Below are 26,415 nucleotides of genomic sequence, written 5' to 3' on the forward strand. Positions count from 1 at the left end.
CGGGCTGGGAGCAGCCCAGCGGCGCAGCAGCTCCTCTGGGCGGACTCTCCCACTGTAACCACCGCCTCTTTCTCCAGCTACACTGGGACAGATTTATGCTCCAGCTTTCTTATTTATGAGCACCAGTCCACCCCCCCAGGACCCCTCTAGGACGGTGTGACCGCGCAAATGAAGTGTGAAGACGACATGGGAAGCCCCGTGTACCCGAGATGACCGACGATTTGGTCCAAATAATCGCTTCTTTTTGTCGCCAGAGAGGGAAACTTAAAACAAGGCTTGTTTTTGGAGTTCCACCTCCCCTCCTCTCTCCCCGTAGGATTTGATTCAAAGGCGAAAACCAAGATGGCCGCCGATTCCGTGCAGGTAGGAAAAGTTGACAACTGTTGCGAAAAGTGCGCAAACTTGCCTCAAAGGTTCAATTATAAGTTAGCGGACACTTTGATTTAGCTAAAATCGAGTCGGGGCGAGTGTGAAGTGCTGTACTTTATCTAAATTAAGGGCCTCTGCTGGATCCCAAAGGGTTGTCTGGGAATTATCCATGGATTGAGGCCTGGGAGACAATTATCCAAAGTAACTTATCCCGAAATATCCAAGTTTTGAAGCGGTACTTTTGTGTTGTAGCTACAGTGTAAAGTAATGCGGCAGAAAGTAGATAACGTCAGTGTTGCTGTGGGTGAAGTCAAATAGTCTGTGTTAAACGTTAACTCACAGGTCTGTAGCCTGTCGTCAAGTTAACCTGCACAGCTTCTGGAAAACAAACAGTGCATTCCCTCTGTTCACACGTTAGTAACGCTGCCCCTCTTTTTGTTTTAACATATATGTAAAGTGGGGAAAAGTACAACCTGTGTACTACATCTTCCAAAGAGCATGCGTTCACTGGTTTACTTGACGTAAGGTTTTTTTTTCTCTCCAGACACGTTACAGACCGGATGAACTTAAAACATGACACCAGCAACTCAACACAAGTCCCAAAATATCCCCTCCAACATGTAGCCGCACGTTTTTATATACGTTAAGAAAATGGAGGATGAAGTGAACGTGGGCATTACACTCTCATTATTCTCCATGAACCGTCATGACTCACTGACTAATGTGGTTTCACTTGAGTGACGTCACACCTGCGATCCATTTTTTTTTTTCTTTTTTCTGACAGGGCTGTCGTCCAAGGTGGAGAGCTTTATCTGATCACGTTTTCAGTGATTAATCGAGCATTGCTATTGCAGCATCCCCCGAACACTGCCTTCATGTGCGTGTCAAAACCAGTCTGGTTACTCACACACACTGAGTCTGTCTTTACAGGGAGTACTGGGAGGAAAAATGGTTACAGCCGATAATGAAGTTAACGCTTGTGAGAAGTTTGAATATTTGTTGTGGGGCTGGTGCAAGACTGAAAGTGATCACTGAGGCAACAGGTGGTGTTGATCGGTTGTTATGTCAGTGATGCCTTTTAATGAACCCGCCCAATTATGAATGTTTTAATGTGTAAATGATTCATACTTAGCAAAAGTTTTAGAAAGAGTCCAGTAGATCACCTCAGCTGGGTGGCAGTAATGGCTGAGGTGTGATCCTTAGGGGAAAGTCCAGAGTTGGTCTACTAAAAGTGCTTGTTTTTGAAACTTACAGGTTGATAGATAGTATCTGAAAACATTACGGCAACAATTCCTACAGAGATGAATGTTTTTGTTAAATAAAACCTTTTTTTTAGTCAAACACAACATGTCTCGTTGAAAGAGAAGCCTCACTCTGAAATGTTGAAGGAAGATGCTGGTGGAAAGAGTTGGAGAGAGTTTGGAGTTTACTCAGAAGATCTGCCAGAAATAATTAATTTAAGTCATGGCTGACAATCAAGTGCTGACTGAGTAAACAACTCACCTTGCTTGATTTCAGAGCAAGATCTTTTTTCTCTTTAACAAGAAGGTCAATCTCTGTAGGAATCCCTACTGTCATGTTGCCGGAGACAACAACAACCTCAGCCTGTCAAAAACAAGCGTTTTTATTGGATGTAATATTGGTCAGAGTTGCACCTCAGGACAAGCTGCAGCCATATACATCATATTATGGCAGCCAACTGAGGAGATCTACTGGACTGATTCCAAAACTTTTGGTAAGTCTTAATCATTTACATGCTAAAACATGTTAATATAAGACCCTGATTTAAAAAATACCAGAATTCCCCTTTAATATCCTCTAACGTCTGTTTCCAAACTCGATTGGAAACATGCAGATCCAAACTCTGTGGACAAACCACTGGTGATGTAGCCAACTAGGTGGCTATGCTGACAAGTCAAATTATTTCACATGACTCTTCCTTGGACGGCAAACTGTAAGTAATGCTACATGAGTTATAGATAGAAGTGTGGTGGATGAGCTTCTGCCAAAGGCAATATTGTGTTTCAGTGTTTTAAATGGAGACATTTAGAGGCTATTTCTTGTCTGGCTGTATCATAATCCATGTAATACTGTTTTGTTGCCGACCCCTAACTCAGTCCTTGCCTGATGAACAATGTTTTTTTTTTTTCTTTTACTGTAGGTTTATACGATACAATTAGATTGTCACAGTAGCATATTTAATGTCTGAAAACAGTGTACTACTGGCAAGACAGGTGTAGACTAAGCCAGCTGTTTCCTCCTTGAGTATGAGGACATGAAGGGATGAAGTCGTCCTTTGTTTGGGATCCCATCACAGTATTAGTAAGATTTATAATGAATCCGATCATTAAGCCAGGCTGGGTGACGTAAAGTTAAATTATTTTACCATTAGTACTGGCTGATAACAGGCGACCTCACAATAAATTACAAGAATATTCTACTGGTGTAATGTTTGTTACAATGAGGCAAATGGATCTAAAGTCACATCAATAATAATGAAATTTGCTTTTCAGTAAAAAAAAAACAAAACCAACACATCTACAATTCTTCTCCAACGCAACATGCCTTATTTATCAAACGTTTCCACCGATACGCCTTTATCAGGTCAGTTTAATGCAAAATGAACAAACCTTTCACGACCTCCCAGCTGTAGACTTTCTATCAATAATGTGGCTTAGAATTATGATGATTGTTAAAACTGAGATGTGACTCAAATTAAAGGACAGGTGCAAATGTATAATGTTTACTGAATAGATGAATATGACATGTAGCATGTACAGTCTGAACTCATCTGCAATGTCTATCCTCAGATGGGCTTTTATTTTAAAGTGTGTGTAGTAAGATTGACTGTATGGTACTCTGTACATTTGCTTATCTACGGTATTGAATTCCACCATATAAGGGTTATTAGAATATAAATATATCAAGTTTCTATTATAACTCAAGACATTATTACTTACTATACTACTATAATAAAATGTTTCTTCAACCAAAAAAACTTATATTTTCATTCCTTTTAAGGGTCATTGTAACTAACAATAACAATCGTAACAAAGTTGTTTATTTGACTGGAGGGGGACTTAAACATAATAACACAAACCCACACCTGTGTCGTATTCTTAAATTAAATTGTAATGTATTTTGCATATTCTTATTGTGGCCTAGGAAATGCCATCTGTAAGTAATGATTTCACTATTAAAAGATGCACCTATCTTGAGCTATAGTGATCCAAGTCAGCCTAACTTTAACATGTATCGCCATGGTGTTTTTACATGGAGTGGAACAGATCAACTCGGCAGAGGAACAGGTGCTGCAGAGTGTTATCGCTCGCTCTCCTCTGTGACACAGCAGCGTCAGTTTTCTGGACGTACAATAAATCCACTGTTTGTCCGGCTGAGAAATGACCGTGAACATTGACCTGAAGTGCAAGACATTACCCAGAATTTGACTTGGCATGGGATATGTCTAAAGCTCGTGTGAAGGCTGCATTTGTGGGATCTGCATTTGTTAGCCTGTGGTGCTATTTCTGGTCGCAGCAGAGCACCGGGCCGTAGCCAACGCTCTGTGCAGCCAGCTGCAGGGTTAAGACGGCTGGGTGTCAGGTTGTAGGCCGAGATAGGCCTCATGCAGAAATGGCAAGAGCTTGGCTTTTTAAGCGTGAGCCAGGATGGTGCCCTCAACTTTTCCATTGTCCTATTGTCTGAATGGAGCACTTGTTGTTGGACTGGGAGCTTTCAGGCTTAAAGAGCAAGTTAACCTGCTTATACTTGAGGCCCAGACCTAATGTTTGCTTTTACCTCACAGTTTCCTTTCATGTCTTAGGCATCAGAAGAGCTCTTTAACAACTTCAACATGTGTAGGTAACAGCTGCCCTACCTTTTATAAGTATACCGTCTTTGGTTTGATTAAAAACACATCCTAACAGTATGTCAGTTATCGCTATAGATGGAATTGCTTTTATTTTATTGTTATGAACACTTTCTATTTTGTTCATCCAATAAGCAACTTTCATTTTTTTTTGTAATTTGGAACAAAACAAGTAGCTAAAAGGTTTTAGCTGCAGGTTCATTCTTTGTGAGCCTTGAACATTTCACAGAGCAGCTAGCAGAGCCACACTGACAAGAACAAGTTCCCTCCATCCATCAACAACTGTATGCATTGTAGTTGGAGTGGAAACTTTTGCTTACAATTTCTGCTTCACCCGTCTTTGAAGCTAATAAGACTGGAGTCTCGGCGTGGCGTCATTGCCTCGACAAGGCAGTACATTCGAGCAGCAAAGATATGATAAGGGCCATCCAGGTAAAAGAGCAACTCAAGGAAGTGTTGCTCTTTTAGAGAAACAAAAGGTGAAACCAATCCTGCAAATGAGTGCGGGCTCCATTTCTTTGGATGCAGTTCCTTTGTTTGATCTCAAATTATAACGCAGACCTTGTAGGTCTACTAGCTGATTTATTTCCCCCTTATCTGATCGGCCTTTCATGGATTTCCTTGCATTGTTGCGCAGTAAAATAGGCCCTTTAGGGTGTCCTCATGCTGTCCTCATACCACATTGGGCAAACACAGTTATAGTGCAAACAAGTTTTGCAAGGCAGTGAGCTGAAGAAGAGAGCGACTTTTTCCTCCCCACACCATTCTTCCACTTCCAGGAGTTGTGACCTCCATTTTACCTATGAGTCATCAAGGAGCGTCTGGACCAGGATATGTGCAAACTATAGTTTCCTCTGAAGTGAGCACCTATAGAGGAGAGCAGGGGGGGTTTACAAGGGTATGGACGGAGCCCATGGAAATTCCTTATCTTACCAAACATGATACATTTTTTCCAACATTAAACTATCAGAAGTAGAGTAGATGATTTCAAGAGCCCTTTTTAGAGACATCACGCAGCAGAGCTGGAATGACGGCTCTTCATTACGGCATCTTTGATTTATTTTTAGTTTTACTTTTATTTACTGCTTTTACATACAATACGAAATTGGATACAGAAGACATTGCTTCAACGGTGCTGTTTCCAACTTTGACTTTTTACACTAAAAGAAACGGCAGTAGCATAACGCCAACTCAAATGCATGATTTTTTTTTTGCAGCACGCAGACTTTTCAGAAGCAAAAGAGGCGTAACCCTGCGTCTAAAACAGTGGCCTCACATGGTAACAACAATCATTTGCTCTCCCCATGACATAGCTGTTGATCTCATCCTCTGCTTATTTAAATCTCCCGCATGTAGGTCACACACACACACCGCATCATCAACATGTCACACCCCTGTCCCATCCTGGCAGCTTGCAAAGCTTTTTACACAGATGTGTTTCAGGTCTCTTACTATGGCTGACTCAAAGGTTGAAAAACACCACCGTTCTGTCTTTGTACCTTTGTACCATAACGCCCTGAACAGGTTGTGTAAAAGGGGCTAGATTTTCCCCCATGTAAATGTGTATCTCAGGAACCTCGATTCTGATGGAACTTGTCTCATGATCAATTTGAGTAAGAACATGAGGGCCTCAATAATAGCCAGTCACTACAGCTGGCCAGTATGGCCTTAGAGTATTATTATGATATTTTGAAGCTTTTAACAAATAAGTCTTTAAAAAAAAGAAGAATAAGGCCTTGAATATGTGAAAAAGTCGCTTTTGAGTATGGCATTTCAAAACTATTCACACCGGCAGTGATGGAGATGTGCAATTGCATGCTCCAATATGTGATTTTGAGACATTGTTATAGTATCACATAAGATTTAAACTTACTACAGACAGGCAGGGCAGGGACTGGTATAATAACTGTGTTGCACTAAACAGCTCACTGACAGGTAGAGAGAGGTCGCATTCACCGAGTCATCAAAGCTCACTGTCCCGGGGCTTCAGTCTGCTCAGTAATGTCGTTTTGATAGGTTGAAACAGGATGGAACAAACAAATTATCCGATTGAGGCAGTAGTAGATCAGCTCCCAAGTTGTAACAAGTAAAATTTTTGTTTTTATCAATGCAGTTTGGTTGGTTTGAGGACAGCTCAGATGGATATAAGTCAGTAAATTACACATATACTGCAGTCTGTCCAGATCACTTAAGATTAACTTCAGAATTTTGTGTGCTTTGGCATATAATGCAGAGTCCTGACAAACAAACTGTTAACAGGTCCACCGTTCTCATGAGTTGTGACGTGAGGTCATTTTTGCAAACGATATGTTGATGCCTATATTTGCTGCGGGGGAAAAAATCCTTCTTCCTAGGGAAATGTTGTCGCTTTCATGCTGTGCAATATTTGCTTTCTGTGTGTAAGTACTCGTGACATGAACATCTGTTTGAAAGAAGAAAAAAAAGATGTGCAAATCATCAGCATTAAAATCAAAAAAGGCCATGAGAATAATATATAGTCTAATTTTTCACCATGACGTTATGATATTGTAATGTTGACCAGCCCTAACATGGTGGCTCGTGCTGAGTGATATATGGTCTGTCCTCTTGGGGGAGGTGGATGTGGTCTTCATTTGAGGCGATGTGGCCAACCTCTGAAATAAAACATTGTTGGAACCCCTGGATTTTCTGTGAAGCTGTAGCAAGAAGAAGGTACCACACAGCCTACATTGTGCTTTTCCAGCTCTTACCACTCTTTACAGTTGTTGGGGTGTCAGAGCTCCTCCTCCACCACACACGTTGCTTTCCAGTGGGGAGGCCACAGTGGACAGCCAGTGTTATGTTTTTAACGTGGGTTAATTTTAGACGCAGTCCTCTCCCTGGAGTGAGATTAGGTCCCATTCTGGTCTGCTCTGACCTCACAGAGTTAGACACTAAGAGGGATTTGGCTGTTGCTGCTCAGACGGTTTATCTTCCCTGTTGATGTCAGTGGTCTGTGTGAGAGAAAAAAAGCCCAATACGAAAGAGAGCTGTGGAAAATCGGACTCTAGCGGAGTGAATGAGTGTGGCTTTGGACGGAGCCTCGGCCAGCTACGGTGTAGCCAAACCTTTGCTGCAGAGGCTATCATCCTACGAGACAGCAGCGCTTCCGCAGAGTTCATGTAACAGAACTTTAGCTGGTCAGAAGAACATGCGTGGACTGGGTGATTCAACTGATCTAGAGATGGAGTTGGCTGAGACTGATGAAGTTATGGTAAGGCGGAAAGATTAATAAAACCTAGAGATAACCTAGTCTGGTTAACTTGATCCACCTTGAACCTTGTACTACCATCTCTGTTGGAAATTATGATTATTTAATAGTAGTCAGATTGAAGCTAATTCCACTTCACTATGTCCAAATGTTACAGGGGTTTTGGATTCAATTTGAATAGTAATCATGATGGCCTCAGTGCAACAAGACTCAGATCTTGTGGTAGTCACAGTGTGGTGATTGGTGTTTTTGGTATGCACTCGTTTTATGAATGGACTAAGCCAGTTTCCACACACTCAAACTCTGGCACAGTTTCAGAGGCTTTCTGGTTCACCTTTTACATTTTGATTTTTCCAAAACATCAGAGGTTGTTGAATAGCCATTACTAACTGAGCAATTATTAGTAGCAATGTGAAGGCATGCTTTATATTTTCGTTTGTAATCCTGCCTGTTTTGAGCTATGATGACTCCTAGGTTAAAGTGAAATTAAAGGGTGATGTTATATTTTGTATATCCTACATTTTTAAACCACAAAATACAGATTGATGACTGGTGTAATCAAAAAGGGATAAACTGATTATCCACAGTCACATAGCCGCAGACGTAGGCTGTGATCAACCAGTGGAACGTCACTGGTGCCCCATTGTGTTCATGATGGACTTAAAGCTGAAGCCATTCAGGAAGTGACTTCTAATCCGCCTTTAGGTAAGGTGACGGCTTTTTAGGATGCAGGTAAATGGTGAGTGACAGCAGCAGTGAAAACACCTCGTACAGAGGCCAGATCAAGTTCAAACACACCACAACACTGAGCTGACCTCATGATACTCAGGCTGGGCACACATGACAATTTTTGCATAATGTTGCTTTAAGGCTTAGCTGAACATCTGATTTTGCATATTGTTATGTGGTGTAAGAGTTGTCTTTTCCTGGTTTTAAAGACTGTCAAAATGTCATTTTCATAATTTTCCAGACTGTTCTATTTATTCCAGTACTTATATCTACATTACTATTATTACCATTATGACTTTCAGCCTTGTAATTGGTGGCCTTGAAACTTTTCCAGTTGTTTTTTGTCATAGGTCAATAGTTTGGTTGATTCTGGCTTTACTCAACACTTGTACAAACAACTATTTTGTTTCGAGCTGTTCAACAATACAGAAATCTCTTTAGAGCTCCAACAACAAAGGTGCATCAGCTACAGACCAGATCTGTTTTTCTATCACCATGTGTATCACCTCCTCTGTCTTAATGGCTTCCTTACAGCTGTCATAAATTGGCAATAGTAGGTGCCAATGAAATAATGGAAGTGCATGTGTTAATAGCTTATAGCTTCAGTTCAGTTTCTGTTGGTTAAATGCTACTCAAAAGAATGCCAGTGTGCACAGTCTGTTTGTTGACTGAGTCAGTGACCTCTCGATGTCCTGTCCTCCTCTTTCTCTGCTATCCCATTTTCTTCTTCCTACTCCTCCTCCCTCGATGACCTCCTCTAAATTGCATTCTTCCTCTCGTCTCCTCTTTTTCCTCCTCCTCCTCTTCTGTCCTTCTTCAGGGGGATGCCAGGGGCCAGCTGGTGGCGGAGCGACTGGGTCTGGGACACAACCTGGACCTGTCCGATACCATGGTCCAGCAGAAGTTGGACGAGATCAAGGAGCAGATCCGCCGCGAGATCCGCAAGGAGCTGAAGATCAAAGAAGGTGCTGAGAACCTACGAAAGGTAAATTCACAGACCTTTATTTTTTTTTTTGTTAAAGTGGTGAGTCAAAACTGGAGAGGTTACATCCTGACTTTTAGGATCAATCATCTAGTTTGAAGTCTTCAAGGCCAAGTACAAGGCTCCTCCAGAATCTCAAAATACATTATAAAGCTGTCCTCACTGGCGGAGTAGTTCTCCCCATGACTAGTAAACTGTAATTCATGATTAAAATGTGCAGAGTTTCCCTTTAAATCTTAGTTATTAGGTATATTGTCAAATGTTCTCCTCCGCTCTCCTCTCCTCAGGTCACCACAGACAAGAAAAGTCTGGCGTATGTTGACAACATGCTGAAAAAATCTAACAAGAAAGTTGAGGAGCTTCACCAGGAGCTGCAGGAGCTCAATGCCCACATCGTGGTCAAAGACCCCGAAGAACTGCTAGGTAACAACACAAAACACTACATCAGAGCAGCCACAGATGATTTAGTAAACATTAACCAAGTAGTAGAGATAAGCCAATGCTCTGCCTTACTTTACATAAGTATAACACGTCATTGTTGTAGTTGGGTCAGCGTGTGTGTGTATATATAGATGGATAAATAGAAGCAGTATTTTAAATGCTGTACATGTCATAATCATATTGTGTATGAAAAGGTCAGTTTCTTCATACAGTTTATTTATCAACTGGTGTTTGGTACGATTGTAGACACCAGCATGAGCAGGCTAAAGTTTGAAAACATCCAAGTAAAAAAAAATCCCACATCCTCCCTCCTGCCTGACGACACCAATGCAGACCGTCCCACAGCCCTAGCTAGTTAGCTGGGACATGTGTTAACAGCTAATTCACTACATCCCACAAGCTTCCATAGACTTTTAGGCTAATAAATACATGAACAAGTCGAACAGTTGCATAAATGCAAGCAAAATAGCCGTCACAAATATGCCGCTGACCAGAAAGACTACCCGGTGCAACAGTTAGTCGTTACTGCTATAGGTGTGTGCTTTGTGCCAACATGTGCAGCTACAAGAGTGTGTGGCTGAGAGGCAGTGTGCTTTTCTTTTGTTCTTTTCTTTACTTGTTTATTGTCTCTGCTGCTGCTGTTGACCCGTTCTTTGGCTCAGGGGCTGTACGCTTCATGCCTCTGAGTTAGCAAGCTGCTGAACGTATAGTTGTCGTTGCTAACCACTTCACTCACATTTACAAAAACACATAACATCATGTGAATGTTAGCAACAACATGTTAATACTTTGACATTTTGGCTGCACTTTCTCTTGCACAGCTTTACCTACATACACCCGCAGTGTATGCAGGTATGTGGTTTGACAGACAGGTAGCCTGTTCAATAATTTCATATGGGCCAAAAAAATAATGATTGGAAAAGCTTATTAGAGGCTCGCAACACCCACAGAATGTGGAATTTTTCGTCATTTATTGTCGGCGCATTTGATTTCTTGATTGCTGTTTGGATGTTAACAGATTTTCTGCTAACGTTACAAAAAATGGTACTGTAATAGCTTACCAGCCCTAGCTTTAATTGACAGTTGTAGTTCAGTTGTCCTTGTTTGCAAGGGTTTCCTGCCGCTGTTTCCATGTGATGACTTACTTGCAGGCAGTCCAAACTGCTTTAAAGAGACGTTCATTTTGCCCAGATATAAAGTCACAGAACAACAACAGCTTCCCTCCCCAAATGTTGTTCTGTTCTCTTCAGCATTGTCACCACTGTAAATGCAGAGCATGGCCGGGTAAATCATTTTGGCAGAACAGCACCTATATGAGCACAGAAACGCACAGAGTACATTCAGTGTTCTGAGGTGACTCACTCTCCAGAGGCCGACATTGTTGCATTCCGCATTCCTCCGACAGTTACAATGAGCTGTCGATTGTTCCCCTCCGAGGCTGTTGAAAGCCTGCTCCTGCGCGGTTGTGGACAACAATGGAATTTGGAGAGTGTTGACCACAACAGCGGTGATGCGTTCAGTATAGTTTTGTAACAGCAGTTGCCTTATGCAGTATTTGTTGGTGGCGAGTGTCCGGGTGAGTTCAGGAAGAGAAGGAATGGTATTTGTCTGCCTGTTACCATCATATCCCCCCGCTTCAGTTGACATTAGGAAGTAGATGAGGAGGGATGTGTGTGTGTGTGTGTGTGTGTGTGTGTGTGTGTGTGTGTGTGTGTGCGTGTGCGCGCCTTGGGAGGGAAGGGAGGTTGTCTTGGTAAATGGTTATCTTAAGTGGGAACAAATTTAGCCTGACTCCGTGACTCTCTATCTGATGAACGAGGGCTTTCTTTTAAGTGACGCGACTGCAGCGGAATGTCGCTGGCCGTCGCAGAATGATGGAGAAGAGACCGAGGGGAAGCTCAGCTCCACAGTCATGAGACGACTTGTTGAAATAAACTCTCAGATTCACAAGAGACAACACTTGTTCCCTGAATTAGTAGGAAAGGAGTTGCTCTGCCTCTGCGAGCAGCCAGAATGTGTTTTTGTTCCAGGAGAAAGTTGAGGGGGGCTCTGGTTATTCTCCGCCACTCAGCTGAGGCCAGAAATGGACCGACTTGCACTCAGGCAGCAGCAGCTCTGACGCAGGGTCGCCAGTCAGGTCCCTCTGTCACATATTATCTCATTCATGGAGAGACTTGGACACAAGTCCGCTCTGTTTTACTTCCAGTCATCATCGTATTAGATCACAAATGACAAGTACCCTCGCCAGTTTTCAGTCCAAATCATGATGTAATTGTTTCTAGAGTATTGTTAGCATGTTTCTCGCCTGATACAGATGAGGTTAATCTGAGGGAGGGTTCCCCTTGTCAGCTGTCCAGCAGTGACATCAGCCCTGCAGATATTCAGTAGCTCAGTATCTGGTCCTCAAGCCCAGCGTGGGCTGAACCGCCCTGAGAGGGAGGGCTGAAGGGTCCTTAAATTCTTGGCATGATACACACACACACACACACACACAGAGGAAAGCCTCAAACATAGAATGGATGACATTCACTGCACTTGTGCATGTGCGCCTTTATCCATCTCATAAACCACTTTCTCATGATGCTGACTCAACATGATCGTAATGTAATCACTGTGCCTCCTATTGTGCAATGTGGATTGTTTGAACGCTGAAGTCGGTTTTGCCCCAAGCTCATGTTGAAGTCTCACCTCGCGCCGCAGGCTTTTCTACATATGTGTGGCTTTTGATGAGAATCCACAAGTGCCCATTCTGATGATCCCACCATGCCTCTCTCAGTTTGTATGTATGTGAGAGCGTTGCCCTGGCAAGGCCAACATCCTCCCCTCCCGACCCCAACAGAAACCTCAGTAGTGATTCCCCTCTCAGCTTATTAAGGGCTATTAGATGAATCATTTAGACTCACAGTTCAAAGAATCACATGCTTCCTTTTTGTCCGTACCCCGCAGGTGTTCAAAGGAATCTTTTAGACACTGTTTGAAGAAACATTCAGAGTGAATGAATCACAGTCCCGCCTGCTGGTTATTGTTATCTGTGTTTGGCAGCGTCTTCCAGAATAAGTGATTTTCCTCATCGCTGTTATTTTAGGCAATGCCAGTCAGACTCAGGGAAATCAGATTCAATCAGATCTTTCTAAGAGTATTTGTCACGCAGTGTTTCAAGAGAAATTTAGCTAAAGGACTTTCAGTTCCATTCATACGTAATGGGCTACTTTTTTATAAGAATGGAAATGTGTGTGTTTCGGCTGTGACACTTTCAAGGGACCGTTTTAAGAGGAGTTCCTTTATGACACCCAAGACTCTGAAACTGAACTTGCATGTCAAGTCAGGAGAAGTCAGGCAGGTTTTTTTGCCCACCTCACCTGTGTGTGTGTGTGTGTGTGTGTGTGTGTGTGTGTGTGTGTGTGTGTGTGTGCGCACGTATATGTGACTGTTTCGCATGGTGCTGCAGTGATCAGGCTGGGGAGGGGTTTTCAGTGCACCTTTCGAGTCCAGGCATGACAAAAAATACAAGAAAACAGTGAGCTCATCGCCCAGTACTGTGGTCCAAATGAGACGATAGACGACACTTATTTTCATTTTCATTTTGTGCGTGCATGTGTGTGCACGCACAACTAAAAATCCCAAATATATTTGGCTCAGAAGCAACATGTTGTCCTGGCTGATAAAATGCAGTATTAAAAAAAAAAGTTTTTGATTGACAGCTCATTTGCATATACAGTAATGTCACTATATTTGTAGCAATGTGACTGTAGTAGGTGTCTGCAAGTTCACACTTGTTTTTTGTTTTTATTTTTCAGTTGCTCAGACTAGAGGTGGCCACAAAGTTTCCCTTGGCTGTTGAATTTTTTAAACGCTTCAGGAGAGCCAGTGAGATAACAAAACATTCTTTTGATTGTGCACTGATTGGCTTTGTATTTTAGTTGGTAAATATCAAAGCAGCGTGACAATTCAAATTCAAGTCAGACTGAGTATTTGTGTGCTCTGGTTTGCCTTCGATGTGTTGTTTGTGTTTCTGTGTCATACATCTGAGCTGATAGCAAAGCTGCCTCTGACACCACTTATTGATCTGAATTGTTGCTAAATGTCATATCTCAATGTTGTTGACTTGTGGTGTTCTTTTTGTGGGTGACAAAGTGAGTCAGTTGGAGTCTTGTGCTAACAAACTTCATCAAATTATAAACAGTGGACCTCTCTGGGTGCATTATGTGACTAATGATGTTTCTGTCTGACATGTTTTTGTAAGCAGTCTTATAGGTCATTTTACTGCAGAACTGTTTAGCTAACTTCAAAATGGCTGGCAGCCAAAAATAGCATGTGCATGCTGAGTTGCTATTTACAGTCAGTGTATATTTGCGACAAACTCCAGTAGTACATGCAAAGTCATATATCTGTGGTTATTTCCCAAGGGTCGTAAGGTTGTAACTCATACTTTCTCTGTCTTTACCCAGAATGCCCTTTGACCCCAGATACCCCCAACAGCGAGGCGAGAATGTGCACCAGTAGCAGCCGCCTGGCCGCCCTGAAGAGACAGAACGACATCGAGCTCAAGGTCAAGCAGGGTGCAGAGAATATGATTCTGATGTACTCCAACGGGCCCTCCAAGGTAGGGAACAGGAGAGGGGGGAGGGGGAGGTACGCCTGACATTCAGGTTCAAGCTAGTTCATGTCGCTTACCCAGTGTATGAAGTCAGACACATCACTTCTCATGCTGTATTTAAAGGACAAATCCAGTTTCACACAAGCTAGGTCTTCTTCTGTACCCACCTGTTATTACCCTTCATGACATCACAAAAAAAGAAATCAAATTGGGAGTTAACTGGAGGAGTCAGACAATAGTTAAGGTTTTAAACAAAATCTCATGTTAGCCAAACTTATTTTTAGGAGAAAATTGGGATGAGCAGTAAAATTACCATCCATTTGTAAAAATCCATGAGTCAAGGTTTACAAATGAACTTCCTGGTTCAACTGTGAATCACTTGCCATGGTTGTGTGCACAGAGTTTTCCTGTGCAAGGAGGGGTTATTTTTGTAAACAACATTTCAGTGAACAACGTTTGTCAGGCTGCAGCTAACAGTTATTTTCGTTATCGCTTAATCAGCCGATTATTTTGCCAATTATTTTGTCTATAAAATAGCATTATAAATAGTGAAATATGAAAAAGTTGCATCTTCAGATTGCTTCTTGTGTCCAACCAACAGTCCAGATCCAGATTCTTCATTTACTATCATAAATGACAAAGAAATAACAGCAAGTCCTTACAATTAAGGAGCTGGAATCAGCAAATGTTTGACACCTTTGGTTTAGATCAGTTTTTCCTACTTCGGCTTGTAATCTTATTTCACTCGCCACTATTATCAGAAATCTTTCTTTCTCCATCATGCAGATCTTAGTAGTTCTCTTATTTACTTACTTGAAGACTTTTTGCTAATTGATCTTGGTGTATCCGGTAACACAGATTTCCATAGTCAGAATCAGCTGTGGCTTGAGAATTCATTTTGAAAACTTAAAGTAATAAAGTCAGTGTAGGAAGGTACCGTGTAATCACATGAAAACAGGAGCGAGCATGCTAGTTTCCAGTCTGCAGGTGGTAGAGTGATACATGGTGGCTTTTACAGCTTCACTGCAGGGGAGGAGGAAACATGAGAAGGCGCTGACACATACTGTGTGTCATACGCACCGCTGTTTGTTCACAAAGCTCTTACGGGTCTTTGTGGCTCCTGTAATACTCAGAGAGAGAAAAACTATAATTTGGCCGGGAGGTGTGTGTGTATGGACTAATAACAGCTGGAGCACTGAGAGTCGCTCATGCTCGTCTTGTCTCTTGGGTCTGTCAGTAGTAATTGAAGCCACTTTGTAGGAGACGGTTTAGTATAGTGTAGTGTTTCAGCAGTGTCGTCTCTACTTTTGTCAGAGATACATCTACCTTCATTATATGTTTCTCTGGATGTGTCAGGTGTAAGTAAAGGTAGCACGGATTGATTGAATATCTCATTTTGACAATTCTGGAACTACTGGATGTTGGATGAGAAGGTTGATACCACCCACGTCTGTGTGGTAAATATTAGGCTAAAGCTAGCAGAGAGGGAACTTTGCTAAGCAAAATGATGGAAGCAGCTAACCTTGCTCTGTCCAAAGCAGAGTAATCATTAGTCAATTAATCACAGTTAAGAATTTAACGGATTAAAAATGTATAAACAGATCAGAAAGTATCTTCTTACAAATTGCGAATACTTGTTTGTCAAAGATGTCAAAATAAGATAAAAAATACTATGTGAGAAAATGTATTTGATTAAAATACAAGTGATTTGTTGTTTAAAAATACAAAGATATTTTAAACAAAGTAATATTATCGCATTTTAGCCATTTAGTAGCTCAAATATGAGTTGGATGTTGTGTTTTTCAGTTCATCGATATCTATCTGCCTACCAGTATGTCTAACGATCTGTTTTATTCATGTCATATCTTATTTCATCCATTCAGACACTGGACGTGTAAAACAGACAAATTGTGTTTTTTGGGTAGTTACGTGTGGGGCTGTTTCTCAGCTTGTTTTTGGAAGTGTTTAACTTTAAGATACATATTGGACAAACTCACCAGAATGGTTTGGCTATGTAATCCTGTCTACATTGCAGGATGAACTGAAAAGTTGTGCCCACTTTTCAAATGAACGATTTTACATAGATTTCTTGACAAGGTTGGTGTTAAAGAACTTTAGGAAGTCTCCAGACATGAGTTCTTGAATTCATCAATAGAGACTCAGAAGTTCAAGAACTACCTGCAGAGCCTCGGTTTGTGACTGTAGTACAGTAAATGGGATTGTAAACTGCCACATGACCCCTCACTGTCCGTCTGACCAGGGGAGGTCACAGTGTTTTGTAAGCGACCCCTCCAAGGTCAGACAGACAGTTCCACTTGGAAATAGTCCTGTTCTGATGTCAGAGAGGAAATGCCTGCTGGACGGAGGTCTTTCCTGCACGCGGCGCCATCTACAAGCAGGATTTAAACTTGAGAGGAATTCTGGGTGGAGTTTGCTTACTCCACTGTGTGTGTGTATGTGTGTTAGAGCGTCAGTAATTACAATACACAAGATTCCACCTTAGTCTTTGATGAATAAGATTTTCCATGGAGTCACTTGTACTTTGACTCCAATTAAGGGCATGAACTGGCATCCTGGATGTCGGTGTTGCACGCTGACAACAAAAGTGCGCAATTGTGTCGCAGTCAGGGTAATCTGTAAAGTCCTGACATCCAGTTATTGACTTGGAAAACAAAACATTGTCAAACCCTGTGATTTAACATTAATTCATATGAAATGTGTTGGCGATATAGCAATTTTTTTTTATTCTTAGGGAGTGTTTAATTTCTACTTTTGTTCATAGGATCGTAAATTGCTAGCGACCGCACAGCAGATGCTTCAGGACAGCAAGACGAAGATCGAGTTCATCAGGATGCAGATCCTCAAGGCCAGTCAGGCAAGCGAGCTGAGCTTCGAGAGCAATGATGTGATGGGTGAGCCTTTGCTTGCTTTCAGTGATCAATTAGTAATGGTCTGTGTGACTTTTTTGAGATGCCTCTTCAGTGCACACACGTTTTTATAAACAATCACATCAAAATGAAAGAATCATGTCCTTCCTTGTCCTACCAGACAAGCCCATCATCAGCCCGTTGGACCTGCGGGTGGAGGAGCTGTGTCACCATGCCAAGATAGAGTCGGCTGTGGCCGAGGGAGCCAAGAACGTTATGAAACTCTTGGGTTCGGGAAAAGTCACAGAAAAAAGGGCACATTCAGAGGTAGATGTTTGTGTTTGGTCTGCGTGAGGACCAGATTCTAAACTCCTAACACCTGATGCAAGTTCAACAGCTATAAATGAAACTGATCCCTGTGCTGCTGCTTTGTTCTACTAAAGTAACACAGGTCATGTTTTCTCTCTTTCTCCTTTTCTGCCTCTACTGTTATTGCTCCCGCTGTACTCCCTTTCCTCCTTCCTTTCCCTCTTTAGGCTCAGGCTCGTTTTAACGAGTCCAGTCAAAAGCTCGACCTCCTGCGATATTCCTTGGAGCAGCGCCTCAATGAGTTGCCAAAAAACCACCCTCGCAGCAACAGCATCGTGGAGGAGTTGTCCCTGCTGTCCTCACCGGCCCTCACCAGTCCCAGATCCAGCATCATCTCCACGCAAAACCAGTACAGCACCGTGACCAAGCCCGCCGCACTCACAGGTAACAATGACAACCTCTGATATCCTTGTCATTCTGTTGTTTTACCAGCAAAGCGTAAAAGTGAAATGATTTTGGTGTGATTATAAGAACTTGGAATTCATATTAGTTTAGATCTTAATGTTTCCTGTTGCACACTGCTGTACAACTGTTCCTTTAATAGAGTTCCGTAAGTCGCATAGAAACAATCGACCATCTTGATGGATCTGTTGAAGCTGGTTAAATGAAGACAGATAAGACTATGGCTCTGTTTGAACAGTCAGTTAATCTCACCAAGCTGTCTTGTTTTGACTAATTTGTTATGAATCCAGGACAAATAATGTAAATTTAGTAGTATCAAACTAGTAAAATGTGTCAATATCAGTACTGATTATGAGTGAAAATCCTCATTGTGTTGCTGATTTCATTCATTTAAGTTTATAAAAACATACATATTTCCATTATTCATGTGATGGGGGGAAAAAAACCTTGATCTGAAGTTCAAATCTCTTTTCTAATGAGTAATTAATAAAGCAACTTCTGATCAACCCATGTGAATTTCAGGCTCACTGAAAGCTGTTTATGTTTGTCTTAAGATGCAAAACTACAGATGCAGATAATTAAGTTGGTTGAACAGATACAGATAATAGTGTACACACTCATCCCGCAAAGCTATTTGATGAAGGAAAACACAAACATCAACAAAGCTTGAAAACTAAGAAGGGTTTTAGTAGTTTAGCATTAGAGATTCAGGTCTCTTCTCATCACCTATTCTTTTATTTCATAACCTAAAGTGCCTCAGAGGGTTACACATAAATTCTCTTATATGCGACCACAGTGTAGGAAGGGATCACCATCATGTTTTCACAGAATACTGACCAATGCTGTTGCGTGTGTTGTAAGTTTATTTTTTATGTGATGTGTGATGGGGGGAGAAAACTGTAACCCTTCCAAATGAGTTCCCTCCTTTTCCTGGAATTTATAAATGTGAGTTGAGTCACGTACGTGACATTTAGCGAACAATTCTAGTTATTTTCAAACTGAGAAGCAGTTCTGATGGAGACACGTCTTATAAGTGATCAGCCGCTGTTATATCTTTTAAAAGGATGTTTTTGACTTCCAGTAGTTGACCTTGCTCTTTCTCATGGCTTCCTAAACAGTGTTACCATGGAAACAGAGCTTGTTTCAAGCCTAGAATTTTTCTCTTTGTGATAATTTTGTCAAAGCTGAATTAAACTAGTTTAAAACTGGCCTAACTAAGTGAAACATCTGTAAAACATCTCCTGATACTCACCAAAAGTAAAAAGCTTCACCTGATCTATTTTGAAAGTATATCCACAAATAAACACCAGGTATAATGTGCAGTTTAATACCTTGACTGAACAACTTGGTGTGATCTATGGATCTGTTATCGTCTCACTTCCAGGCACGTTAGACGTCAGGCTCATGGGCTGTCAGGACCTTCTGGAAAATGTCCCCGGTCGTTCCAAAGCTGCGTCTATCCCGCTGCCCGGCTGGAGCCCCAGCGAGACACGCTCGTCCTTCATTAGCCGAGCAAACCGCAACCGCGGTGTGAGCTCGCGGAACCTGACAAAGAGCGAGGAGCTCTCCAGTGAGTAGACCTGACCTCGTACACTGGCTGGGAATAAATAGATGTCAAAAGGAGAAACACTGTCACACTGAGCTTCAATGAAGTTACAGATACATCAGAAAATGTCTGTAATACTGTCGACGGTTAACAGGTAAAGTGTGAATGTGTCCTTAGATGAGATCAGCGCAGTGTTGAAGCTTGACAACACAGTAGTCGGCCAGACAAGCTGGAGGTCGGTTAGCAACCAAGCCTGGGACCAGAAGTTTACATTGGAGCTGGACCGGGTAACACACACACACACACACACACACACACACACACATTTCTGCCCTTGACCCACCTCCATGCTGTTGACTCAGTGTTGTGTTTGGACAACATAGTCCGTGTGTTTCACATCTGTGTGTGTGTGTGTATCTGTGTGTGTGTGTATCTGTTCTGCAGTCTCGTGAGCTGGAGATCTCGGTGTACTGGCGGGACTGGCGTTCGCTCTGTGCTGTCAAGTTCCTGCGGCTGGAGGACTTCCTGGACAACCAGCGTCATGGGATGTGTCTGTACCTGGAGCCACAGGGAATGCTTTTTGCTGAGGTACACAGTCACACACACACACACACACACACACACACACACACACACACACACACGACCTGTTACAGGCAGTGATTGATGACAGTTGACCAGTCACATTGAAACAACTCCTGGTGGCTGTAATGTACGGAAAGTTTGAAAACCATAGTTATGTGCACTTTGACTTTGGTCGCTGTTATTTGTACGTCTGTGTTCTTTGTTGTCTAATATTTGTTTTCCTCTTGTTTAGGTAACATTTTTCAATCCTGTCATTGAGAGACGACCAAAGCTGCAAAGACAAAAGAAGATTTTCTCAAAGCAGCAAGGTGAGAAAACATTACCTCACTCTATTTGCTTGGATTGCATATCTAATTGTCATAACTCTAGTTCTGGATTCACTGAAGGCAGTATTAATCTTTCTCTGATCAGTTGCTTGCTAAAGAAAAGGAGAGATTTTGGGGGAAATGTACACATAGTCCTTGTTTTTCGCCCCCTGTCCTTGACAAACTCCATCACCTCTTTGCTCCTCTTCTGTTGCCTCTGCACCTTCAGGTAAAACCTTCCTGCGAGCCCCTCAGATGAACATCAACATCGCCACCTGGGGCCGCTTGGTGAGAAGAGCCATACCGACCGTCAGCACCAACTCCTTCAGCCCGCAGGCGGCTGAGACTGGGCCCAGCAGCCTGCCTGGTTCACCCACACCCAGCAGGTACACAAACACTTACGCATACATAGACACAGAGATTCAAATGCAGTTGTTTACTTATAAAAACTATGGAATGGCAATAAAATAAAACATTGTTTACCCCTGTCGACACCCAGCGACCCGCTGGTGACCAAGCTGGACTTTGACAAAGAGCCCACCCCAGGACCCAAACACTACCCGACCCCTGACAACATCCGAGAACCACTGGTGCAGGATAAGATGCCCGACAAGGAGGAAGTACAGGTAGGCTGCTTTTCAAATGTTTCCTTATTAGTGTCCCTGAATATTACATCCACACAGATATTATTAAGTAGTGATTATCAAAGATTAAAGGATATCTGTGATTACAATTAAGACACAACAGATGTACGTAACTGTATGTTTCCAGTAATAAATAATGGCTTTAAGCTCACTTTGCTTGGTGTCATTGTATTTTATTTATTTATTTATTTTTCACTTTTCCATCCTCCTGCTGTGTGTTCTCTCTCTGCAGGACGCACTCGCCTCGTTTGACTTCTTGAACAAGAGGAACAGCATAGCGTTGAAGCCGGACCTGGACAGGGTGGCGGAGCAGGAGCTGCAGCATCCAGACCTGGAGCTCACCGCCATCCAGAAAGACGCAGAGATAAGGTGGGAAGAGAGCCACGTACTTAAAACGCTTCAAGTACATTTCAAATGAGAGTTGATTAAAGAGAGGAGTAGATGAGGTGGAGTATTTTATTTGAAAAGGGCAAATGGAAGAATACAATTATTCCTGCTCAGTGTCGTTCCGTTAATAACTGAGGATGCTCCTGGCAATCTGCCACCATTGTGTTTTAGTTTTTTGGGTTTTTTTTTAAGTTTATCTCTTTTCAGTTGTAACATCCAAACATGCAAATATTGAGTGGAGCTGAAATGGTAACATGGGTGTAAACACTGCCCCCTGGCTTTGAACCCTCATGCTTTTTGATGCTGGTACTATATTCAAACCACCAGCTTCATAAATGTCTCTCTACATTTAATTCATCATAGATATTAATGTAAAAACTGATCCTTTTTCAGGGAAGAAGAGCAGTTTCACTTCAGTCTCCAAGACTTCAAATGTGTGGCAGTCCTCGGACGTGGCCACTTTGGAAAGGTATGTTTATAAATGAGAGATGAATTGATATGGTGTTACTTACCAACCAGCTGTCAATGATTGTTTAGTTTTTAAATGTAGAAAAGTAGTAAGAAAATGCTCATTAAAAGTTGAAGGTGACGTCTTTAGATTGTTTCTCTTATGTGATCAACACAAGCATAAAATCCTGATATTTCAGAGGCTGCAGCCAGGAAACGTTAGTCAAATTAATCATTTAAGAAACCGAATCTGTCTAATTGTTTCAGCTCTAGTCGTTCAGAACAGAGCAGGCAGAAAGCTGAAATGTCTCTTTCCTCCCCAGGTGTTGTTAGCAGAATATAAAAGCACAGGAGAGATGTTCGCTATCAAAGCTCTGAAGAAAGGAGACATTGTGGCTCGTGATGAAGTGGACAGGTAAACGTATAGTTGTTTTTTGTTTGTTTTTTTGTATGTGGCCTCTTTATCTGTAAATGAACGAGCACAAGTTTGACGCGGCTCTCCTCCCTTTCACAGTCTGATGTGTGAGAAGAGGATTTTTGAGACGGTCAACAGCGTCCGCCACCCGTTCCTGGTCAACCTGTTTGCGTGTTTCCAGACGCAGGAGCACGTGTGTTTTGTCATGGAGTACGCAGCTGGAGGCGACCTGATGATGCACATCCATGCTGATGTTTTCTCTGAGCCCAGGGCTGTGTGAGTGAACTCTCATCACCAGTGTCTACGCCCAACTCTTACTGTCAGGGTTCTTTTCTCTTTTAGTTAGTAGCATATAGAATTACACTTTGAGGAATGTCAGGAATGTCAATATGTATTCTGACTCACCTGGCATTTACATATTCTATTAACAAATTCCCCACAATGTGTTATAGTTTGACTCATCTGCATGAGTGTGCTGGGAGCCAATCATCTGGATTTCATTATGTAATCTACTGTGTTTTGCACCTTTGCAGATTTTATGCAGCCTGCGTCGTGCTGGGATTACAGTTCTTACATGACCATAAGATTGTGTACAGGTAAGCAGCTTCAGTGATGTTCCGTCATTCAATCTCACACCTACTTCTGTTTGGAGCAATGAAGCAACGTGCACACAAAGTCTTTGGAAAAGGCCTAATCGCGTTTTCAAGGTTAGGAATATGCTTGAATTTGAACAGAACCATCTAAAAATGCTTGATTTTCAACATAATCTGGTGTTTCGTCAACACAATCACTCATGTGAACCAAAAACCAACGGTGACTCATGACATCACAATTAGCAAGAATTGATTAATCATAATCAAACTTAACATGACGAGCTGGTAAAAATACATGAAGTGACAATATGATTGATGATGATGACATTGATTACTATACCCACAGTAATCAGTGAATATTGTCACTTCACTTTTTACAGAAGGAATCCTGTCAACTTTATTTTTCATAATTGCATTTACTGTAACAATGTAGATGTGATGTTAAAGAGAGTTGGGACATTTTTGTGCTCAGTGCTCAGATTTGACTCTTAAAACACTGTACAAACCCTGATGAAGCTTTGGAAAGTCTTTCTTATCTTTTTTTTTTTTTTTTTTTTTTTTTAATTTGCAGAGATTTGAAGCTAGACAATCTGCTCCTGGATACAGAGGGATATGTGAAAATCGCTGACTTTGGGCTTTGCAAAGAAGGTAAAATAAAATAACTGCGCTTTTCCTCGAGGCTTTAAGGTTTAACTAGAAAAATTTGCTGGAGGATCTGGAGACAAGGATTTTAAGATGGATAGCTGTTGTTTAACAGAAGACGGGTCCTTTAATTGAACGGCGTCTGCGTTGCTTTCAGGAATGGGTTTCAGGGACCGCACCAGCACGTTCTGTGGCACACCAGAGTTTTTAGCTCCCGAGGTTTTGACTGAAACGTCGTACACTCGCGCTGTGGACTGGTGGGGGCTGGGCGTCCTTATCTTCGAGATGCTGGTCGGGGAGGTGAGTGCATGTTCAGTAGCTATTTTTGCAGGCATTCAGCGTCGCTCCGCTTTTCTTGCGTCTTCACCTTTGGCCATCTTGTCTTGCTTCAGTCGCCGTTCCCCGGTGACGATGAGGAGGAGGTGTTCGACAGCATCGTCAACGATGAGGTCCGCTACCCACGGTTCCTGTCGACCGAGGCCATCTCCATCATGAGGAGGGTGCGTAGATCGCGAACGAAGGGAAAACTCTGCCAGTGCCAAGTAAATGAGCAGCGTGTGTCCGTATAGCGCATCACTTTAATATTTATCAAATGTTTTGCCTCTTCTTGTGCTCAGCTTCTGAGGAGGAGTCCAGAGCGACGACTGGGAGCAGGAGAAAGGGATGCAGAGGAGGTTAAAAAGCATCTATTCTTCAGGGTGAGGGCAAGATTTTTATTCTACATTTGTAACATTGTATTTAAAGGAGTAGTTTGACTTTGGTGCGCTTCACAGTTTTTGGGAGGTGGATTTTTTTGACCACTGAGCTGCATCAACCTTTTCATCTTACTGTCTGCGAGAAAGTCAATGAGCTCATTTCCCAAGACATCAAAAATTACTTAACACTAATGTGACCTTCTCTGTCCGTCGCCAGAGCATGGATTGGAATGGACTGTTGGCCAAGAAAGTGAAGCCGCCGTTCGTGCCGACCATCCAGGGCGCCAACGACGTCAGCAACTTCGATGATGAATTTACCTCAGAGGCTCCGATCTTAACCCCGCCCAGGGAACCCCGAGCGCTGAACTCCGACGAGCAGCACATGTTCTCTGACTTTGATTACATCGCTGACTGGTGTTAGCTTCACCTGACCCGCCCCCCCCTTCCCATTTACACACACACACACACACACACACACACACACACACACACACACACACACACACTGTGAACCAAGCAACGCAGCGATGACTGTAGCTCACATCTTTTAAAACTTTCCTCTTCCTTGGCCAAAGTGTTGAGGAGGAGCAGCGAGCAGAAACTCTGTGCCATTGAGAAGAAACTCCAGACGCCTCCTGAGGACCCCGACTTTTTTTTTTTTTTTTTAAACCCACATGAAGAACGATTTTTTTTAAAGATACAGAAAACAAATGAAACTCTGTTGTTGAAGAGTGAAGAGGGAAGGATGCTTCGTCCTCCTGTACACGTCGTCGTCGTGTCCATTGTCTGACCACTGAGAATGTTTTTCATGTGAACTCTGAGGAGACGGCAACATCACAATCATGTTATTCAGTGTCACTGTCTTTAGTTTTTTGGGTTTTTTTGATCTGTACAGATTATATTCAATTGTGTATTTTATTGTTGTGTTTTCTTTCTTCCTTTTAATTGCGAAGCCCTCGCCATTGCTTAAGGACATTTTATCTCACTGTCAAATTTGACATTTCCGCCAGGACCGCGTCTCAAACTGGTGTTCAGTGAATTTCAAGTGCTCAAAGTATTCATCACTGAACGGTCAACTACAACAAACATCTTGACTACTACTGCTGCTTCTTGACTTGAAATCCAAGTGAGAGTCTTCACACTACGTTTCTTTTCGTGTAGGGGCCCAGTTGTTTTTTTGTTTTTTTTTTGTCCACAACCTGTTTTTTCAACCTCACTTTGCTCACCTGAAGCCTCCATGTCTGCATTCATACAACAACCCACATAATAACGCTCTTGTAGTATAAAGAAGCAATCCATGCAGTTACCATCACACAGTTTCATTTGGAGGTGAGTTGGAGTTTGAATCGCCAGCGAGGGCGTAATTCAAAATGTTTATTTTCTTCAGTCTGGCGCCCTCTAGTGGCTCTTTATCTTGAGGTGAATATTCAGCTGAACTCAGTTGTGAAGGAATAAGAGCCAGTTGGTGTTGCACTTGGAGCAATTCAAAATGTTTTTGTTTTTTTTCAGAGCTGAGTTCAGTTGGTTTTTTTGGGGGGGTTTCATTCCTCAGTGAACAGCTGGTTGTGGTGGACCTGACGGAGCTTTTTTTTTTCTCTCGTTACCTCAGTCGAAGTGAAAACACTAAAGTGAGTCGTGCAGTTACAGCTAACAAAACCAAATTGATCCTGTCCCTCTTGAAGCAGCAGACAAACAACAATTAATGTTTTTTTTGTTTTGTTTTGCTTTTTGTAAATTAGATTGATGAACTGACAGATGAAGCAGCTCCAGTGTTGAGCCGTTTGTTGGGAACACGTTAAACTCAGTTATTTGAGGTCTCTGTCAAAATACCATTTAAATGCTTCCCACACTGCTCTGTGATCAGTTTAATGTTTGGATGACTTCCTGTCGATTTGCATGTTTATATATAAACTGACTCAAATGTTGGAGACCTGTTGATATGAATCACTACAGGGGAGGGCAGGGTATATTATATATACATACTGTATGTACACAATTAAGCTGAAAGCACTAATTTTATCAATAGTTTTTAATTATCTACGTTTCTTAATGATGAAAATAGATTGTACAGTGTTTTTTTTTTTTATTCTTTGCTTGTGCATGTTGTTGCCAGAACAGGCAAAAACTTTATGGATGGTACACACCAACACTCATGTCAAACAGCTGTTCAGCCCGGTGTAAAAAAAAAAAAAAAGAAAAGGCATTTCTGCAGTCGTTTGTTGCCCATCATGAATGCACAGATTAAACATTTGTAATAGTGGCTTTGCTATTATTTGTATTTGAGTGTTCACCAAAATGCTGAA

General features: G+C 42.1%; 1 protein-coding gene across 1 annotated transcript; it reads left to right on the forward strand.

The window, feature by feature from the left end:
- Nucleotides 1-26,369, forward strand: pkn2 (protein kinase N2). Its single transcript, XM_037083788.1, has 23 exons — nucleotides 1-363; nucleotides 9,016-9,180; nucleotides 9,465-9,600; nucleotides 14,067-14,221; nucleotides 16,998-17,127; nucleotides 17,264-17,409; nucleotides 17,619-17,835; nucleotides 19,238-19,423; nucleotides 19,577-19,686; nucleotides 19,844-19,987; nucleotides 20,217-20,292; nucleotides 20,519-20,675; nucleotides 20,789-20,915; nucleotides 21,166-21,302; nucleotides 21,714-21,789; nucleotides 22,091-22,182; nucleotides 22,282-22,458; nucleotides 22,716-22,778; nucleotides 23,347-23,423; nucleotides 23,575-23,717; nucleotides 23,810-23,917; nucleotides 24,035-24,115; nucleotides 24,330-26,369. The coding sequence occupies exons 1-23, from the start codon at nucleotides 343-345 to the stop codon at nucleotides 24,531-24,533; spliced, it is 2,928 nt and encodes a 975-aa protein (XP_036939683.1). The 5' UTR covers nucleotides 1-342; the 3' UTR covers nucleotides 24,534-26,369.
- The last annotated feature ends 46 nt before the right edge of the window (nucleotides 26,370-26,415 follow it).

Source organism: Acanthopagrus latus, chromosome 21, assembly GCF_904848185.1.
Source record: "Acanthopagrus latus isolate v.2019 chromosome 21, fAcaLat1.1, whole genome shotgun sequence".
Classification (NCBI taxonomy): Eukaryota; Metazoa; Chordata; class Actinopteri; order Spariformes; family Sparidae; genus Acanthopagrus; species Acanthopagrus latus.

Coding starts and splice junctions, on each gene's coding strand:
- pkn2 (XM_037083788.1), top strand. CDS start 343: ATGGCCGCCGATTCCGTGCAG. Junction 22,183..22,281: donor GCTCGTGATGAAGTGGACAG/GTAAACGTATAG, acceptor TCCCTTTCACAG/TCTGATGTGTGAGAAGAGGA. Junction 23,718..23,809: donor TCGAGATGCTGGTCGGGGAG/GTGAGTGCATGT, acceptor GTCTTGCTTCAG/TCGCCGTTCCCCGGTGACGA.